At 38.2% G+C, this 15,428-nt stretch overlaps 2 protein-coding genes across 2 annotated transcripts; both read left to right on the top strand.

Annotated features, from left to right (window-relative positions):
* The first annotated feature begins 2,689 nt into the window (after nt 1-2,689).
* Nucleotides 2,690-7,046, top strand: LOC123500995. Its single transcript, XM_045249550.1, has 2 exons — nt 2,690-2,708; nt 4,123-7,046. The coding sequence occupies exons 1-2, from the start codon at nt 2,690-2,692 to the stop codon at nt 7,044-7,046; spliced, it is 2,943 nt and encodes a 980-aa protein (XP_045105485.1).
* LOC123500994 lies at nt 7,013-8,421 on the top strand. Its single transcript, XM_045249549.1, has 3 exons — nt 7,013-7,733; nt 7,920-8,023; nt 8,326-8,421. Exons 1-3 carry the CDS (start codon nt 7,541-7,543, stop codon nt 8,419-8,421), a joined length of 393 nt encoding a protein of 130 aa, XP_045105484.1. The 5' UTR covers nt 7,013-7,540.
* Nucleotides 8,422-15,428: the final 7,007 nt, after the last annotated feature.

Genomic DNA, 15,428 nt, shown 5'->3' with positions numbered 1-15,428 from the left:
GTTAGCAATGTCAGTAGAACAGTTAGCATGTAAAATAGCGATAAAAGATAGAAAGAGATGCAACCTTTCGGTGGTAAGAAAGAGGCTAAAGGCAGTCAGTCAAAGGAGAGGAGTTGTTGAAACGAAAAGTAGTTGTGTTGAGTTGATAGATGGAGGAACTGAGTTTTTGAGGCATATAAAAACTACAAAATTTTCTCTGTCCAATCAGAAATTTTAGAGATCAGTAGCCAGGCGTTCTGTGGCGTCCCTGCGTGATCTGTTGACTTCCTGAACGGTTGGTCGTCTCTGAAAGGACGTGGAAAGATGTAGAGTGGTATCATTAACGTAGGAGTGGATAGGACAAGAAGTTTGGTTAAGAAAGTTGTTAATGAATAATAGAAAGAGAGTGGGTGGTAGGACAGAACCCTGAGGAACACCACTGTTTATAGATTTAGGAGAATGGTCAGAAAGGAAACTTGAGATAAAGTTGCAGAGAGAAGGATGGAAACCGTAGGAAAGCAGTTTTCAAATCAGAACTTTGTGCCAGACTTAATCAAAAACTTTTGATATATCTAACGCGACAGCAAAAGTTTCACCAAAATTTCTAAAAGAGGATGACCAAGACTCAGTAAGGAACGTCAGAAGAACACAAATAGAGCGACCTTGACGGAAGCTAAACTGGCGATCAAATAGATGATTGTGAAGTGACATATGTTTAAGATTCTTCCTATTGAGGAATGATTCAAAACTTCAGATAAACAAGAGATTAAAGCTATTAAAGCTATAGGACAGTAATATGAGGGATTAGAACGGTCACACTTTTTAGAAACACGCTGAATCTAATCAAACTTCCATCAAGAAGAAAATATGAAAGTCGATAGGCATACTTGAAAGAGTTGACCTGGCAAGGTGCATGCATGGAAGCACAGATTTTGAGAACAATACAAGAGACCCCATCAGGTCCATAAGCCTTCCAAGGCATGGAAAACATCACTATAAAGAATTGAAGGCATGAAATAGTAAGAGGGAAGAGGAGAGGGAGGGACAAGCCCAGAATCATGCAAGGTGGAGTTTTTAGGAAAGGTTTGAGAGTAGAGTTCAGCTTTAGAGAGAGAAGAGATGGCAATGGTGCCATCAGGATGAAATAAAGGAAGGAATGATAAAGAAATAAAGTTATTGGAGAAGTTTTTGGACAGATGCCAGAAGTCACAAGTGGTGTTAGAGTTTGAAAGATATTGACGTTTTCTATTTATGAAGGAGTGTTTGGTAATTTGAAGAACTGACTTGGCATGATTCCGGGCAGAAATATAACGTGCGTGAGATTTATGAGATGGAAGGCTGAAGTACCTAATATGGGCAACTTCTCTTACATAGATGCAAAGTCCAGCTTTGGAGCGAAAATGAGAATAGAGAAAGTAGGAGGGAACAGAGAAGGGCCTACTCTTAGTTTCCTTAGACAGCTGTGTTTCGGTGAGGAAAGAAGATGAGGTTTAGTAAAGGAGAGGTGGTGTTCCACAGATGGAAAATTAGATCTAAGACTGCTAATGTTGCATAAGTTAATGAAAAAGTTGATGGAGGTTTCAAGACATTTTGGGTCGTCAACGAGAGAGCAGTCTGATCTGGGGACATTTCTGTTCCCCTCCCCAGAAAGACTCTCCAAGGCTGGATTTGGAGTCGCCGTTTTTTTTTATCTCTAATTCTAAGTGAGGTTGTGTGCGTGGTAAGTGCATGTAGTTTTATGAGAATTATGAGAGTTGTGTTTAGAGGGCAGGCTGTGACTGTCCCCCTAAGTCGTGAGACACAAATGGAAACAAACGTTCAGCGAGATCACAACTAGGTTTAATGGAAAGTTCACAGGATCCCCTGAACTAGTGCTATTAGACCTCGCTTGGAGTAAGTTTTCGTTTCGGTAGGTGTCTTTTACTTCCTTCTGTTGAGTTAAGTTTCCTCCTCCTTCTCCTCCCCTTCACCTTCATCACCTAACATTTGCAAACAGAGAGCGGCGAGCACGAACAGATAGCGGGTACCGGGGAGCGCTAGTGGAGAGTGGAGAGCGAAAGCAGAAAATGGAGAGAGTGAGCGCGAGTGGAGAGGAGTGGCAGCTGAGAATGAGTAAAAAAGAGAGGGAAGGAGCGGAATGCGCGAGCGGATAATAAGAAAAAAAAATAATAATAGCGAGCGGAAGAGTGGACTACGATTTTGAAGTGTTCACACCCTGCTTCACCATTATTATTTCTAAATTTTGGCATTCGCGCTCCTCCGTTCGCTATTTGGAAGCGGATATAGGAACAGAGCAGCGGAAATAATAGCACTTCTGCCATCCTCTAATCAGCAGTATACCTCATAAAATGATTAAACAAAAGCATTTGATTTGGAAGCATTTTGTGGGTAGGAACAAAAAAACACTCTGACTTCTGTAAATTATGTTATTCTATGTCAATGTATCTAATACAACGAAAAAAAAAAAATAGATTTCGTGTTTTACCAAGCATGTTTTTTTTCTTTTCATGTTGTGGCCTATAGCGTCTGTAGGTTTACTTAAAGAGTATGGGAAGCGCTGTTCAGCTACCACCCACTAGTGGTGCAGGCAATTTTATTTATAATAGTACCAATATTACGGCCCATATTACAACGCAAGCGCATCTTTGGTGTATTTTTCTAAAACCTGGGTATCCTGGTGACATATTGTTAACTTTAAACCACTTGACAAATGGCAAAGTATCAAGGAGGTAAGTGGTAAGATTCGAACCTACGCGTGGACGTCTGTCCGATCCCACACTCACCACCTTATCCACTAGTATAAGGATTAATATAAATTAATATATAGTAGTCATGAGGATAATTGCTCACAGTTTCTTGTCAAAATCTCAATTTGGGAATCGGATTATATCTTGTCCACTTAGATTCAAACTCTGAATCTGAAAATACAGAAGTATATCGCATACCAGTAGATTAAAGGAATGTATAGAGCCACTGGGATCTATAAAACTCTTGAAATCATGACCATCAAAGTTGCAGAGGGATATATATATATATATATATATATATATATATATATATATATATATATATATATATATATATATATATATATATATATATATACAGAGAGAAGACCCACAAAGGACGGTTATCTTCATTATATCATCTTCACAAAGTTTTGTGAAGTGGATATAATGAAGATAACCGTCCTTTTGTGGGTCTTCTCTCCTGTACCGTGTACAGTATAGACGCCCTGTTTTTCAAGTATATATATATATATATATATATATATATATATATATATATATATATATATATATATATATATATATATATATATATATATATATATATATATATATATATATATATATATATATATATATATATATATATATATATATATATATATATATTATATATATATATATATATATATATATATATATATATATATATATATATATATATATATATATATATATATATATATATATATATATATATATATATATATATATATATATATATATATATATATATATATATATATATATATATATATATATATATATATATATATATATATATATATATATATATATATATATATATATATATATATATATATATATATATATATATATATATATATATATATATATATATATATATATATATATATATATATATATATATATATATATATATATATATATATATATATATATATATATATATATATATATATATATATATATATATATATATATATATATATATATATATATATATATATATATATATATATATATATATATATATATATATATATATATATATATATATATATATATATATATATATATATATATATATATATATATATATATATATATATATATATATATATATATATATATATATATATATATATATATATATATATATATATATATATATATATATATATATATATATATATATATATATATATATATATATATATATATATATATATATATATATATATATATATATATATATATATATATATTTGATTCGGCAGACTGTAGGTGGGTTGTCAGCTATCCCTGGATAAAAGATCCCCGTCTTTTGCCCAACAATGTATCCTTGCTTTTGCAAGACTGATTGCCACAGAAAAGAGGCTCAATAAACTAGGACCAGATTACTGCAAGGCTTACCAGAGTCAAATTGATGATATGATTGCTAGGAAAGTCGCAAGGAAATTGACTGAGGATGAGATTTACAGATACGATGGACCAGTATTTTATATTCCTCACACTGAAGTGCTAAAGCCAGACTCAAGTTCTACTCCACTTAGGATAGTTTTCAATTCTTCCGCCAAGTACATGAACTTCTCCTTAAATGAAATGTGGGCAAAGGGCCCAGATGTTTTGAATTCTCTCCTAGGAGTTCTGTTGAGATTCAGAGAAGAGGAGGTGGCGTTCGCCGGAGATTTGGCCAAAATGTACAATACCATCCATATGTCCTTATTTGATCAGCATTGCCATCGCTTTTTGTGGCGAGACTTGAAGGTCCATAACAAACCAGATCATTATGTTTTAACTTGTGTCCCTTTCGGCGATAAGCCTAGTGGTACCATTGCCATGCTTGCTTTAAGATTAACTGCGGAAATAATTCAAGACCAGTACCCTGTTGCAGTCAATGCCATAGTGAAGAACAGCTATGTGGATGACATACTAGGAAATTGTGACAATTATGAGGGAGCAAACAATTTACTGAGAGAGATTGAATTTGTTTTAGGCCAAGGAGGATTTAAGGTGAAACATTGGATTCTGTCAGGTGCTCATAACCCTAGCAAACTGGATCTAGCAGAAACTCAAAAAGAAAAAGTCTTGGGTGTTGTGTGGGAACCCAACAGAGACGTATTTGTGTTTAGTGTGAAAATAAATTTTTCTCCCAAACATCGCAAGACACATACGGGCCCAGATCTTAAACCGGATAACCTTACCGGTGAGACACCCCAGTATTTGACCAAGAGAATGCTTTTAAGTCAGATTGCAACCCAATTTGACCCCTTGGGACTTGTCTGCCCTGTAACTTTAAAGGCAAAATTGATGTTGAGGCGTCTTGTCTGTCCAGAGGGTGATGAAGATGCAAAATACGGTTGGGATGATGCAGTGTTGCCACAGATTAGAAGTGAATGGCTGGATTATTTCCAGATGATGTTTGAGTTAGAAACTCTATGGTTTCCCAGATGTGTTAGGGAAGCTGACCACGTTGGTAACCCTACATTGGTCATATTTTCAGACGGGTCTACTATAGCATATGGAGCTTGTGCTTACGTTAGATGGGAATATCGTACAGGAATGTTTAGCTCTAGACTTTTGATGGCTAAGTCTAAACTTGCCCCGCTCAAGCAGTTATCAGTCCCTCGAATTGAACTTTGTGGAGCCCTACTTGCAGCTCGGATGAGAGAGACCATCACAAAGGAACTTAACTATAACTTTGAATCTGTAATACATATTGTTGACTCTGCTATTGTCCGGGCTCAGATTCAGAAGGAGAGTTTCGGGTTTGGTACTTTTACAGCTACGAAAATTGCCGAGATTCAAAGTAAAACTAATCCCGAGGAATGGTGGTGGATACCTAGGAAAGACAATCCGGCGGACATGACCACCAAACCTGCTAAACCTGTTGATCTTGCTGAAGGATCCATTTGGCAAATGGGGCCCGCCTTCCTGTCTCTCCCTATCAGCATGTGGCCTATAAGGAAAGACCCTGTCTCGGAATTACCTGATAAAGTGGGCATCTTCATTTCTCACGCTGATGCTGATGTTACTACCACAGGTCTTTGCAAATTGTTTGATATTTCTCGGTTCAATAGCCATGAGAAACTGATAAGGGTTACCAGTCGTGTCATACGGGCGATCAGATCCCGATCTCTTAGAGAATCACTTTTAACTCCAACTGTAGAAGATCTTGCGATCGCTGAAATGTTGTGGGTGAAGGAAGTTCAATCTGAACTTGATCCTGATTGGGAAACTAAGTACCGTAGGTTAGGGCCTACCAGAAATGAAGCTGGGGTGATTGTTGTCGGTCAGCGTATCCCTAAATGGTTAAAGAATAACTATGATCAGGACGGATTTATTTTGCTTTCTCCTGATCATGACTTTACTAAGTTGTATGTGGAATCTATGCATCGTCTGGACCATGCTGGCATTGAAGTAACTTTAGCCAAGATTCAATCCAAGTTTTGGGTACCAAAGGTCCGGAACATGATCAAATCTGTGAGGTACAAATGCATCACCTGTCGCAAACTGAGGAAAGAAATAGTTGGTCAACTTATGGGACAGCTGCCAGAAGAACGCCTCAAACCATCTCCTCCGTTTACCTACACTGCCCTAGATTTGTACGGCCCCCTTTTAGTTAAAGATATGGTCAAGGGTCGCTCAAGAGGTAAAGCTTACGGTGTAATCTTCAACTGTTTGGCCACTCGTGCTGTTCATCTGGATCTAATTGAAGGGTATAGCACTAGGGATTTCCTTGATGGACTTAGAAGATTCGTATCTATCCGAGGATGTCCGCGTGAAATTTATTCAGATGTTGGTACTCAACTGACTGCCGCCAGTAAAGGATTGATAGATCTGTCCAGGTTAAGTTCTGATGACATACAAGATTTTGCTTGCAATAAAGGGGGAGAGGTTAAATGGGTTTTCAATGCATCAGCAGACGCACCATGGCAAAACGGTGCTAGTGAAAGTCTAATCAAATCCCTTAAGAGAAGTCTGACTGTGGCTATCGGTGATAATGTATTAACCTTCAGTAAATTACAGACAACCCTTTTTGAGATTTCAAATATACTAAATGAAAGACCTATAGGTATAAAGCCAGGATGTGATCCAGAACTTGGAAAATACCTTTGCCCTAACGACCTCCTCCTTGGACGTACCTCTAACAAAGCTCCAAAGGGTGTCTTTGAGCACTTTCCTAGTCATGAATCTCGATTGCAGTTCCACCAGCGCATTGTAGATTCATTTTGGAAAAAATGGACTAGGATTTTTTCCCACTCTTCTGATTCGTCAAAAGTGGCACATTGAGCGCCGTAATTTACAGATCGGTGATATTGTGTTGTTTCAGGACAGCAATATTGTACGGGGGACGTGGAAGTTTGCTGAGGTTGCAGTAGCAAATGAAAGCAAAGATGGTAAGGTACGAAATGTTACTCTTAGGTATAAACCCCAGAGAGGTGGTGTTAGGTATAAGGGTGAAAAGATATACTTGTAAAGAGATCTGCTCATCGTATCGTGGTAATTTTGCCCATTGAGGAACGTACTTGAGTTTATACTGAATGTTACCCTTTTTTATGCATTACTGTGTATCTCGCTGGTTTCATTGTATGTATTCGTATTTGTTTGTACATTTTTTTGTTTGTTTTGCAATGTCATATGTAACATAACTCCGTGTGGGAGTGTATCATTACGACCAATGATAAATTCAATTGCTGTTATGTATTTTATTAATTTATGTCGAGTGGGTGGATGTATCGCTTCGCTGTCGTCTTTTGTTGTGGACGTGGCGGAGCGGAGGGTGTATGTTGCGCTTTGCCATTGTCTTTTGTTGTGGATGTGGCGGAGTGGAGGCATGGTCAAGACTCAAGGGACAGGTGAACGGGCTGGCCAGTCCAGCAGATTGGCGTGTGGGGTGTGGAAGGATACTTGTGACGCTGGAGTGGATTGGAGGGCGTGTTGTGCATCTGTGCCGCTACTATTCGGGTTTGCTGGAAGGTATGTAGTGTGAATTCAGGGACTATGTGATAGTCCGCCATATTTATTTTGTTCCGCTCGTAGCCAAGGATTTGGTAGTGCGTATTTCCTGCTTGTGTGAGACGATATTGAAGACAAAGTGGTTTACGTATGATTTGTGATGATGATGGATTATGATTTGTATGTCACTGTAACCGTTTGTTGCAGCGGTAGATGGTTGGATACGTGATGGGGTGTTTATGCTGTGGGGACGCTGTGTATATTTACCTTGTTTGGGATCTTCTCTCCGGGACATCTGTGTCGTCAATACTGTGAGTCATTATTACTGACAGGTACTGGTTGGTTCATTATTATTGGTTGTTATCAGTACATACTTGTATTATTATTTGTAAATCCTGCTTTATCCAGCTACCTGTGATAGTATTGTTGGTCTATTAGCAGTCATTAACTGCTACTTCCTCTGATTCTTTATATTGAATGTGATGTGAATTAAGTGATAATTGAATGTGATATTCTAAGATTACTTTGAGGTAACATCCTACACATGGATTATTAAGGTTGTGAGCAAGGCTTGTTTTGGGAATTCGTGGTGAGTGTTACATATTGTTCACAGGTTGAATCTTTGCCCAATAAACGGACTGATGCAACAGCGCTTTTGATGCCCTGGAGAAACACTTTTCCTGTAATTCGCTTCTCTTTCTGCCTGTAGTTGCATTTCTTTTGCTTCTTTTTCTGCCTGTAGTTGCATTTCTTTCGCTTCTTTTTCTGCCTGTAATTGCATTTGTTTTTCATGCATCCGGTATTCTAGTTTAAGCTTCTCAATTTCCCATTGACTTATCCTACTCTTATCCTGTTCTTCCTGGGGACTGTGTATTATAGTCCTCGTAGAGGCTGACATGGGAGTTAACTCTTCTATGGCATTTCCTAGCAACTGACCTTCTTGCACTAGATGTTCAACAACTACATTCTTAATGACCTCTTTAGTCATCTGAGACGTGATGGGAACATCAAAATGTTTAGTGATGGTCTTCCATTGGTCCTTCTTTATATTAGCATCTTTAAGTTGTTCCAGAGAAGGGTCGGCACAAAAATCTTCAACGTTAAACTGAGCGGAAGCCATATTAAATAGATGTTAAACCACAACAACAACAAAAAAATGATAAGCGAATTACTTAAGTGAGGAACTTGGCAGAGTGATAATAAAGGCAACCTTGGAAATTACCTAGATTATACTTAAGTAAACACTTATGAGTACAATCACTAATGAGGGGTAAACTAGAGAGTTACGGCATTAAGAGGGATCCGGATTACTCTAGTTACGAGACTTGAGAGTGAGGAGCGAATTGTACTGAGACTTGTTATTGATAAGGAGGCGGATTAGTCTGAGAGACTAGTTAAAATGGCCGATTCTAACTAGCGAGAAAAATGATCCGCGAAGTGAGGGAATTGAGGGTTCGCATGAACATATGATGATCCCAACACTTGGATAACACTTATTACACACCTGCCTATGTGCAAAAATAGAGATAAGTGCTATCGGTGAACACGCCTTTCTACCTGGTTTCCTGCTCTACCACTGCTATGCGATACCAATGAAAGTCACGAAGCACGTTTAACCCAAAAGGAGCCACTTGATCGCACAAAGGTAAATTTAAACCACACGCAGAGTAAGTCACAGAAAAAAACACATCAGAGTCACAACACCACAGAAACACAAGCAATCACAGAAAAAAGTCACTGGAAAAATGGAACACTGAACATGGGTTATAATGGTCCTGTCACGGTCGCCAATTGTTACGTTCACCGGTTAAACTGGTAAGATTGGCATCGGAGAGCCGGTGAACAATAACAATAAAAAAAACACTGCAGGTTCAACTGGTGAGGAAATGCAAAGGGGTCACTTTAAAAGCTACTTTAATAACCCATAATGAAATTGACACATATATAACAAGAAACATGAAACACAGATATATAACATGAAACACAGGAAAATGACATACACATATACATATAACACAGTAATAAATACAACAATAAAGAACCCAACTTAATACCTAACGATAATCCTAATCCTATATAGAGGCAATGTGGACGAGGGGAAGTGATACTTATGCGGTGTCACAGTGGTGAAATGCTGGGTGATCCCACGGTAGACCAAAGAGGCGTGGTGTTCACTGGTTGAGGCTTGGATCTCAACTTCCAATCCAGAAAGCCAAGAGCTGGCTCAACACTTTCGGTTGAGTCGAAAGGGGCCGCGTGAATCCAACTTCGGGACAGTAGCGGGGCTTCATGAAACGGTGACGTGGAAGGTTCACGAGACGGTGACGTGGAAGGGGAGGCGGAGAGGTGGCGAACGAGGTAACAAGCGGAGGAGGTGATGGTAGTAATGCATGTTACGGGCGGGCCGTAACAGTTGATTTTAATAAACCTATAGCCTTCCTATAATGTGGTGACTAGAATTTTACAGTATAATCTAGATGCGGTCCGACAAGCGACAAATATAACTTAAATATTACTTCGGGATTTCTGCTTTTAACACTCATAATAATTAATCCTATTATCTTATTTGGCTTATTTTTAGCTTCTATGGATTGTTTTCTCAGACCAAGATCGGAGTTAACTATAACTTTTAAATATTTTTCATATTCTAAACTTACCAGGGTATCGTTGTTTTATGATGTACCTGTTGTGTGGATTTCCTCTTTCTAGGCTAATTAATTGGCATTTGTTAATGTCGAATTTCATTTGCCATCTGTCTGTTCAATCCTATACAAATCTGCCTGCAAGGTGATGGTATCTGAGTCTGACTTATCTTCGTGTTATCCACAAATTTGCTAATATCACTACTAATTCCACTATCCAAATCATAAATATATATTAATAATAACAATATCCCTAAAACTGATCCCTGTGGCACCACATTAACTACTTAACCCTAACTTGGAATAAAGAGCCGTTTATTGCAATCTTAACCAGTCCAATATTTTTTCCCCTCTATCCCGTCCGCCCTGACTTTTCTCAAGAACCTCTGACGTGGTACCTTATCAAACAATTTACTAGATGAAATCTAGGTGTAGGATGTCATAACTATCATTATTATCTGCTGCCACATAAACTTCACTATAAAGACTAAACAAGTTTGTAAGGGCCGACTTTCCCTTTGTGTTTTACCAAGTTGTGTTTGTCTAGATGTTCCCTAATGTTCTGTGCTATTGTTAACTCCATTCATTGGCCTACAAAGTTAATTAAGCTAATAGGTCTATAATTAGACGTAAAAATTTTATCTTTTTTTTTCAAATATGGGTAGAATATTAACTTGCCAACACATCATCGGTACATCCCCTAACTCTAGTGACATCCTAAAGACAGATGCTAAACGGTGAGTTGAGTGTTCTACCATCTTCTTAGTTATGAGAGTTTGTAGAAAATGAGAGGCTCGTGGATAGATTGGGTTTCCTGTATTGGCCTTTTCGCCCTTATGACTCATCATTTCCTTTTTATTAACGAAATAAAAAAAAAAAGCGTAGGAAATGAGGCAGTGTTTATCCTTGGTGAGAGGAGCGGAACAGCTGTGTTCAAGGCTGTTAACACTGGCAAAATTTATGCATCCTGCGCTTGATGTAATTTACTTATACATATGAAGAAGTTTATGAGCTCATATCCTTACAAAATATATAATTAATTGTAATTTTTGTTATTTCATTTAAAAATGTAAAATGATTGCAGTATTGACTCAAACTGAGAAATACAAGATTTTACTGTTCTTGCATAATTTCATATTGATGCTTGAGTTTTCATCTCAGCTCATCAACACCAAGAGCAAGACCCAGATTTAAAATTTCTTTAGAGATAAAATGAAATTGAAGACAAATTTTATGAATCTCTCTTAATATGATCCTAAGGATGGATGGAATACCTACAAGTAAGTGAAGCTTGAAAGTTTAATGCAGTCTACAAAATTTGTAAGGCTATGCTGAGAGTGATTTATTAAGTTGTGTTTGTCTAGATGTACCCTATGCTATTATTGACTCCATTCATTGGTGTCATAGACAGACTACTTTGTTAACGCGGAGTAATGTAATGTTCTACCATATAGTGTACTGGGGCTGTGTATTGTTTCGCTACCCCACGGGACGCCACGCTCAGTCTGGTTCCTAACGCAGGTTAAGGAACGGGCTCACGCTCCGCTGGCAATCCGCTTGCCTTCTTTGACTGGTCCTCCTGTCCTGCACACCCAGTCTAGTTCTACAGTCTACTATCTACAGTCACACTCCAGCTAGCTACAAGCTCCATCTAGCCGCTACCGACTACAAGTCTCTCTCTCGTCGCCGGCTACTTCTCAAGCCTTTCCACGGCCACTCGCTACCAAGCTACCAAGCCTCCAGTACATTTTGTATCCTACAATAAACACAGGGAAGCTCCCCCAGTGTTTCTCTTCAACCACAAAAGAATATATTGATGGTGCCAGCTGTACCAGGACATTGGCCTACAAAGTTAATTAAGCTGACAGGTCTTTAATTAGACGTTGCAGTTTGATCTTTCTTAATTATGGCTACAACACTAGCTTGCCAAAACATAATCAGTATCTCACCTAACACTAGTGATATCTTAAAGACAGATGCTAGCGGTTCACTGACGACCTCCTTGCATTCTTTGATTAATTAACTACTCTTCGTTATATTTCAATATAAAGAGTAAAAGAGTAGAATTTCTGTTTGTTGTTTTCAGTGGTAGCTTGTCCCTAAGATTAATGGGAGTATTACTTCAGAAAATTTTTTGTCATAGTTTTGATTTTGTCAAGAAGAAAAATAAACATGTAAAAAGAAAATTTTACTTCTCTGAGTCTTGTCCACTCGGCTATATCAGCTGTAAAATTTAGTTTTTCTTTTATTTTCCTAATCAAAAAGCATAATTTAAGAGTTTTTTTCATGCGGAAATTTTGCGAGCATGTGAGGGATGAGGGCCCCTTCATTTTTTTTTTTTTGACAAGGCCTTCAAAAATCTTGATCTTTACTCAATATATGGTTACATTTAGTGGATGTTTCATCAAAAAAATTTTCCAACAAAAGTTTTTTTTTTCTTGCCCTTCAAAAAAAAAAAAAACCTTTTTATTTTTTTCTTTTTTTTGATACGGCCCTAAATTCTAAACTTGACTACACATTAAAGAATATGGTGCACAGTATTCAAGCACAGCATACGCTGAGTCGAAAAAGAACACTGTCTTCCTCCACCAGCATGCTAGAATCGGCGACTCAGCACTGGCGGAGCGGCAGTACTCTCTTCCATATGTGCCGCTTCCTATCTCATTCACGCAGATACCAAACACCGTTTCGCTGGAACTGAATCTCATAGTTCTATACAAAGTTTTGTTTATTTTTTTCACAACCTACTGACATTAAACCTACAGGCTATGTAATGTACAAGTAAAATGTAAGAATTAAATAAAAACGGACTCGTGTTTTTTTTCTTTATATATACCATGTAGGGTTTTCACGGGAATTTATGGGTTAAAGGGGATACTTTTTGAGGTATCTCCTATCTCAAAGCCCACCCGCTAGGAAACCTTTCCCCCGAGTGAGGAAATCTAACCTATACTCGGACAGCGGACAGAATTCGAACCCGTGCGCTTGGAGGCCCCTATACAGGATCCGCTGCTTATCTTATGTTTAGTGTGATAGGTTTGCGTGATGTACGAAAATTTCCTTAGGTACAGAATATTTATGGTAATTGGTCGGATGTTGATAACTTATTATTTATGTCAACTGAATATTATTAGTTATAATTACTTTATTTTAATTTACTCATCTTTTTTATTAGTATTTAGGAGATACACCATAAACAGGGCATCAGAAATTCAATAAATAAAGAAATACGAATTTAATATTGTCTTTGTTCTTGATGAGTGCGTTGATCAAAGAATATAAGGTGACACGAAATAACTTTGAACAACGTGAATATTTAAGCAAGTGAAAAATTTTGACTTGTAACAAATGTACCTTATTAACTAAAATGTGAAAATTATAAAAGTTTTCCATTAGACTTGATATTTAAAATCCATGCGCAAAATCTCAGTCTATGACAATATTACATATACAGTTTACATGAAAAATTTCTTTAAAAATTTTTTTTTTTATGTTTTGAGCTTGAAGGTAGACCGTGTTGAACTTCACACGTACACTAAATGAGCACCAAGAGTTTACAATAAACCAGTTGTTTCGTTCTGATTTGTGGTTTGAAACTGTTTTTATAATGTCATTATAGATATTTCATAATATGTCATTTGGTATTCCATTACTAAACGCAACGACTTTTGAGTACTGTTATTGACTACTGTAACCTTTTTCCCATGTAGAAGGGAAACCAGCCAAGGATAACAAATAAGTATAGAAAAAAAAGATATATTGAAATGCCGGTCTTCATACAGTCGGAAGTATCCTTAAATCTCCCTCATGAAAGAAGGAAGGTAGAAATATAGAAACAGGTACAGACTTCCAGAATGTACCAGAGAAGGGTATGAATGATTGAGAGTACTAGTTAACTCTTTTATTGGAGAAGTGGGCCGATTAAAAGTGAGGGAAAGATGATGTATTGTGCAGCAGGACTGAGGCTAGTGGGAAGGCACCAAGTTAGCAAGATCACAAGAGCATTTAGCCTGATAATAGTGGAAGAAGTTAGGAAGAGCTGCAGTAATGTGACGATGAGAAAAAACAGGACATTTTAAACTTGCTAACAGTCAATTCATTAGCCTTGGTAGTGCCCGCCGCGAACTCCTGTACCGCAAAAAGGATGGTACTGGTGCGACATCCTATGCTTCATTGGCCGCTCGCTCTTCAGCTGAGTCTGCCGGACCGAAGACGACAACTTCTGCTTCCTCTCGCTCTGTTTGGGCGGGTGGTCCTGTTCATTTGGCCAATAGGTTTGCCCTTTTGTCCGATAACTCGGTTGAGTCATCCCTTAGAAGTGACGAGAATAATACGGACTTGACCAAAGTAATCCATGTAGTGGATGTCCATTTGCCTCCTGCATCGACTAAGCCTTTGAAGGGCCTGACCAAACGGCACCGTGGCTCTGCGGAGTCGTTAGATTTAGCTCAGGCTAAGCAGTCTAAGGTTTCTCCCGGTGCACATAATCGTGAGTCCTCCAGGGACCGCTCTGCTAGGGTAGTTCCAGTAGTTTCTGTCTAGCCTTCTGTGATGCCCTCCGTCTCATATCGGGCTTCTTGTGATGAGGATGGTCTTAGCATGGAGACGTCCGATGATATTGTCACAGCCGTCCCTCGTGGAGCCACTGTGTCAAAACGTGCAGTCCAGTCTGACCCTCGTCATCCGATGACCGGTAAGAGTGATGATGGTTCACAACTCCCGGTTGATTATTTCTAGTCAGGTGAGTCACGGGCAGCCACTTCAAAAGGCTCGCCCGTCCGCTGCACCTAAATAGTCATCTTCAAGCTTCTACAGTGGAACTGTAGAGGCCTTCGCGCCTCGTGGGGGCAACTCCGAGCTTTACTGTCAGAGTTGCCTCCAGCCTGTGTAGCTCTACAAGAGACTATGCTGGTAATAGTACTTAATCTAGTCCTCCTGGCTATCGTGTCTTTTTTAGCAGTCCTTTCCCGAAACAGGGCCACCACAGTGGCACAGCTATCCTAGTCCGTCAAGACAAACCTGTTGCCCCCTTGCAACTCAACTCTCTCCTGCAGGTGGTTGCTGTTTTTATGAG

Source organism: Portunus trituberculatus, unplaced genomic scaffold, assembly GCF_017591435.1.
Source record: "Portunus trituberculatus isolate SZX2019 unplaced genomic scaffold, ASM1759143v1 PGA_scaffold_64__5_contigs__length_350985, whole genome shotgun sequence".
NCBI classification, from domain to species: domain Eukaryota; kingdom Metazoa; phylum Arthropoda; class Malacostraca; order Decapoda; family Portunidae; genus Portunus; species Portunus trituberculatus.
This window is presented reverse-complemented; position numbering and strand designations above follow the sequence as displayed.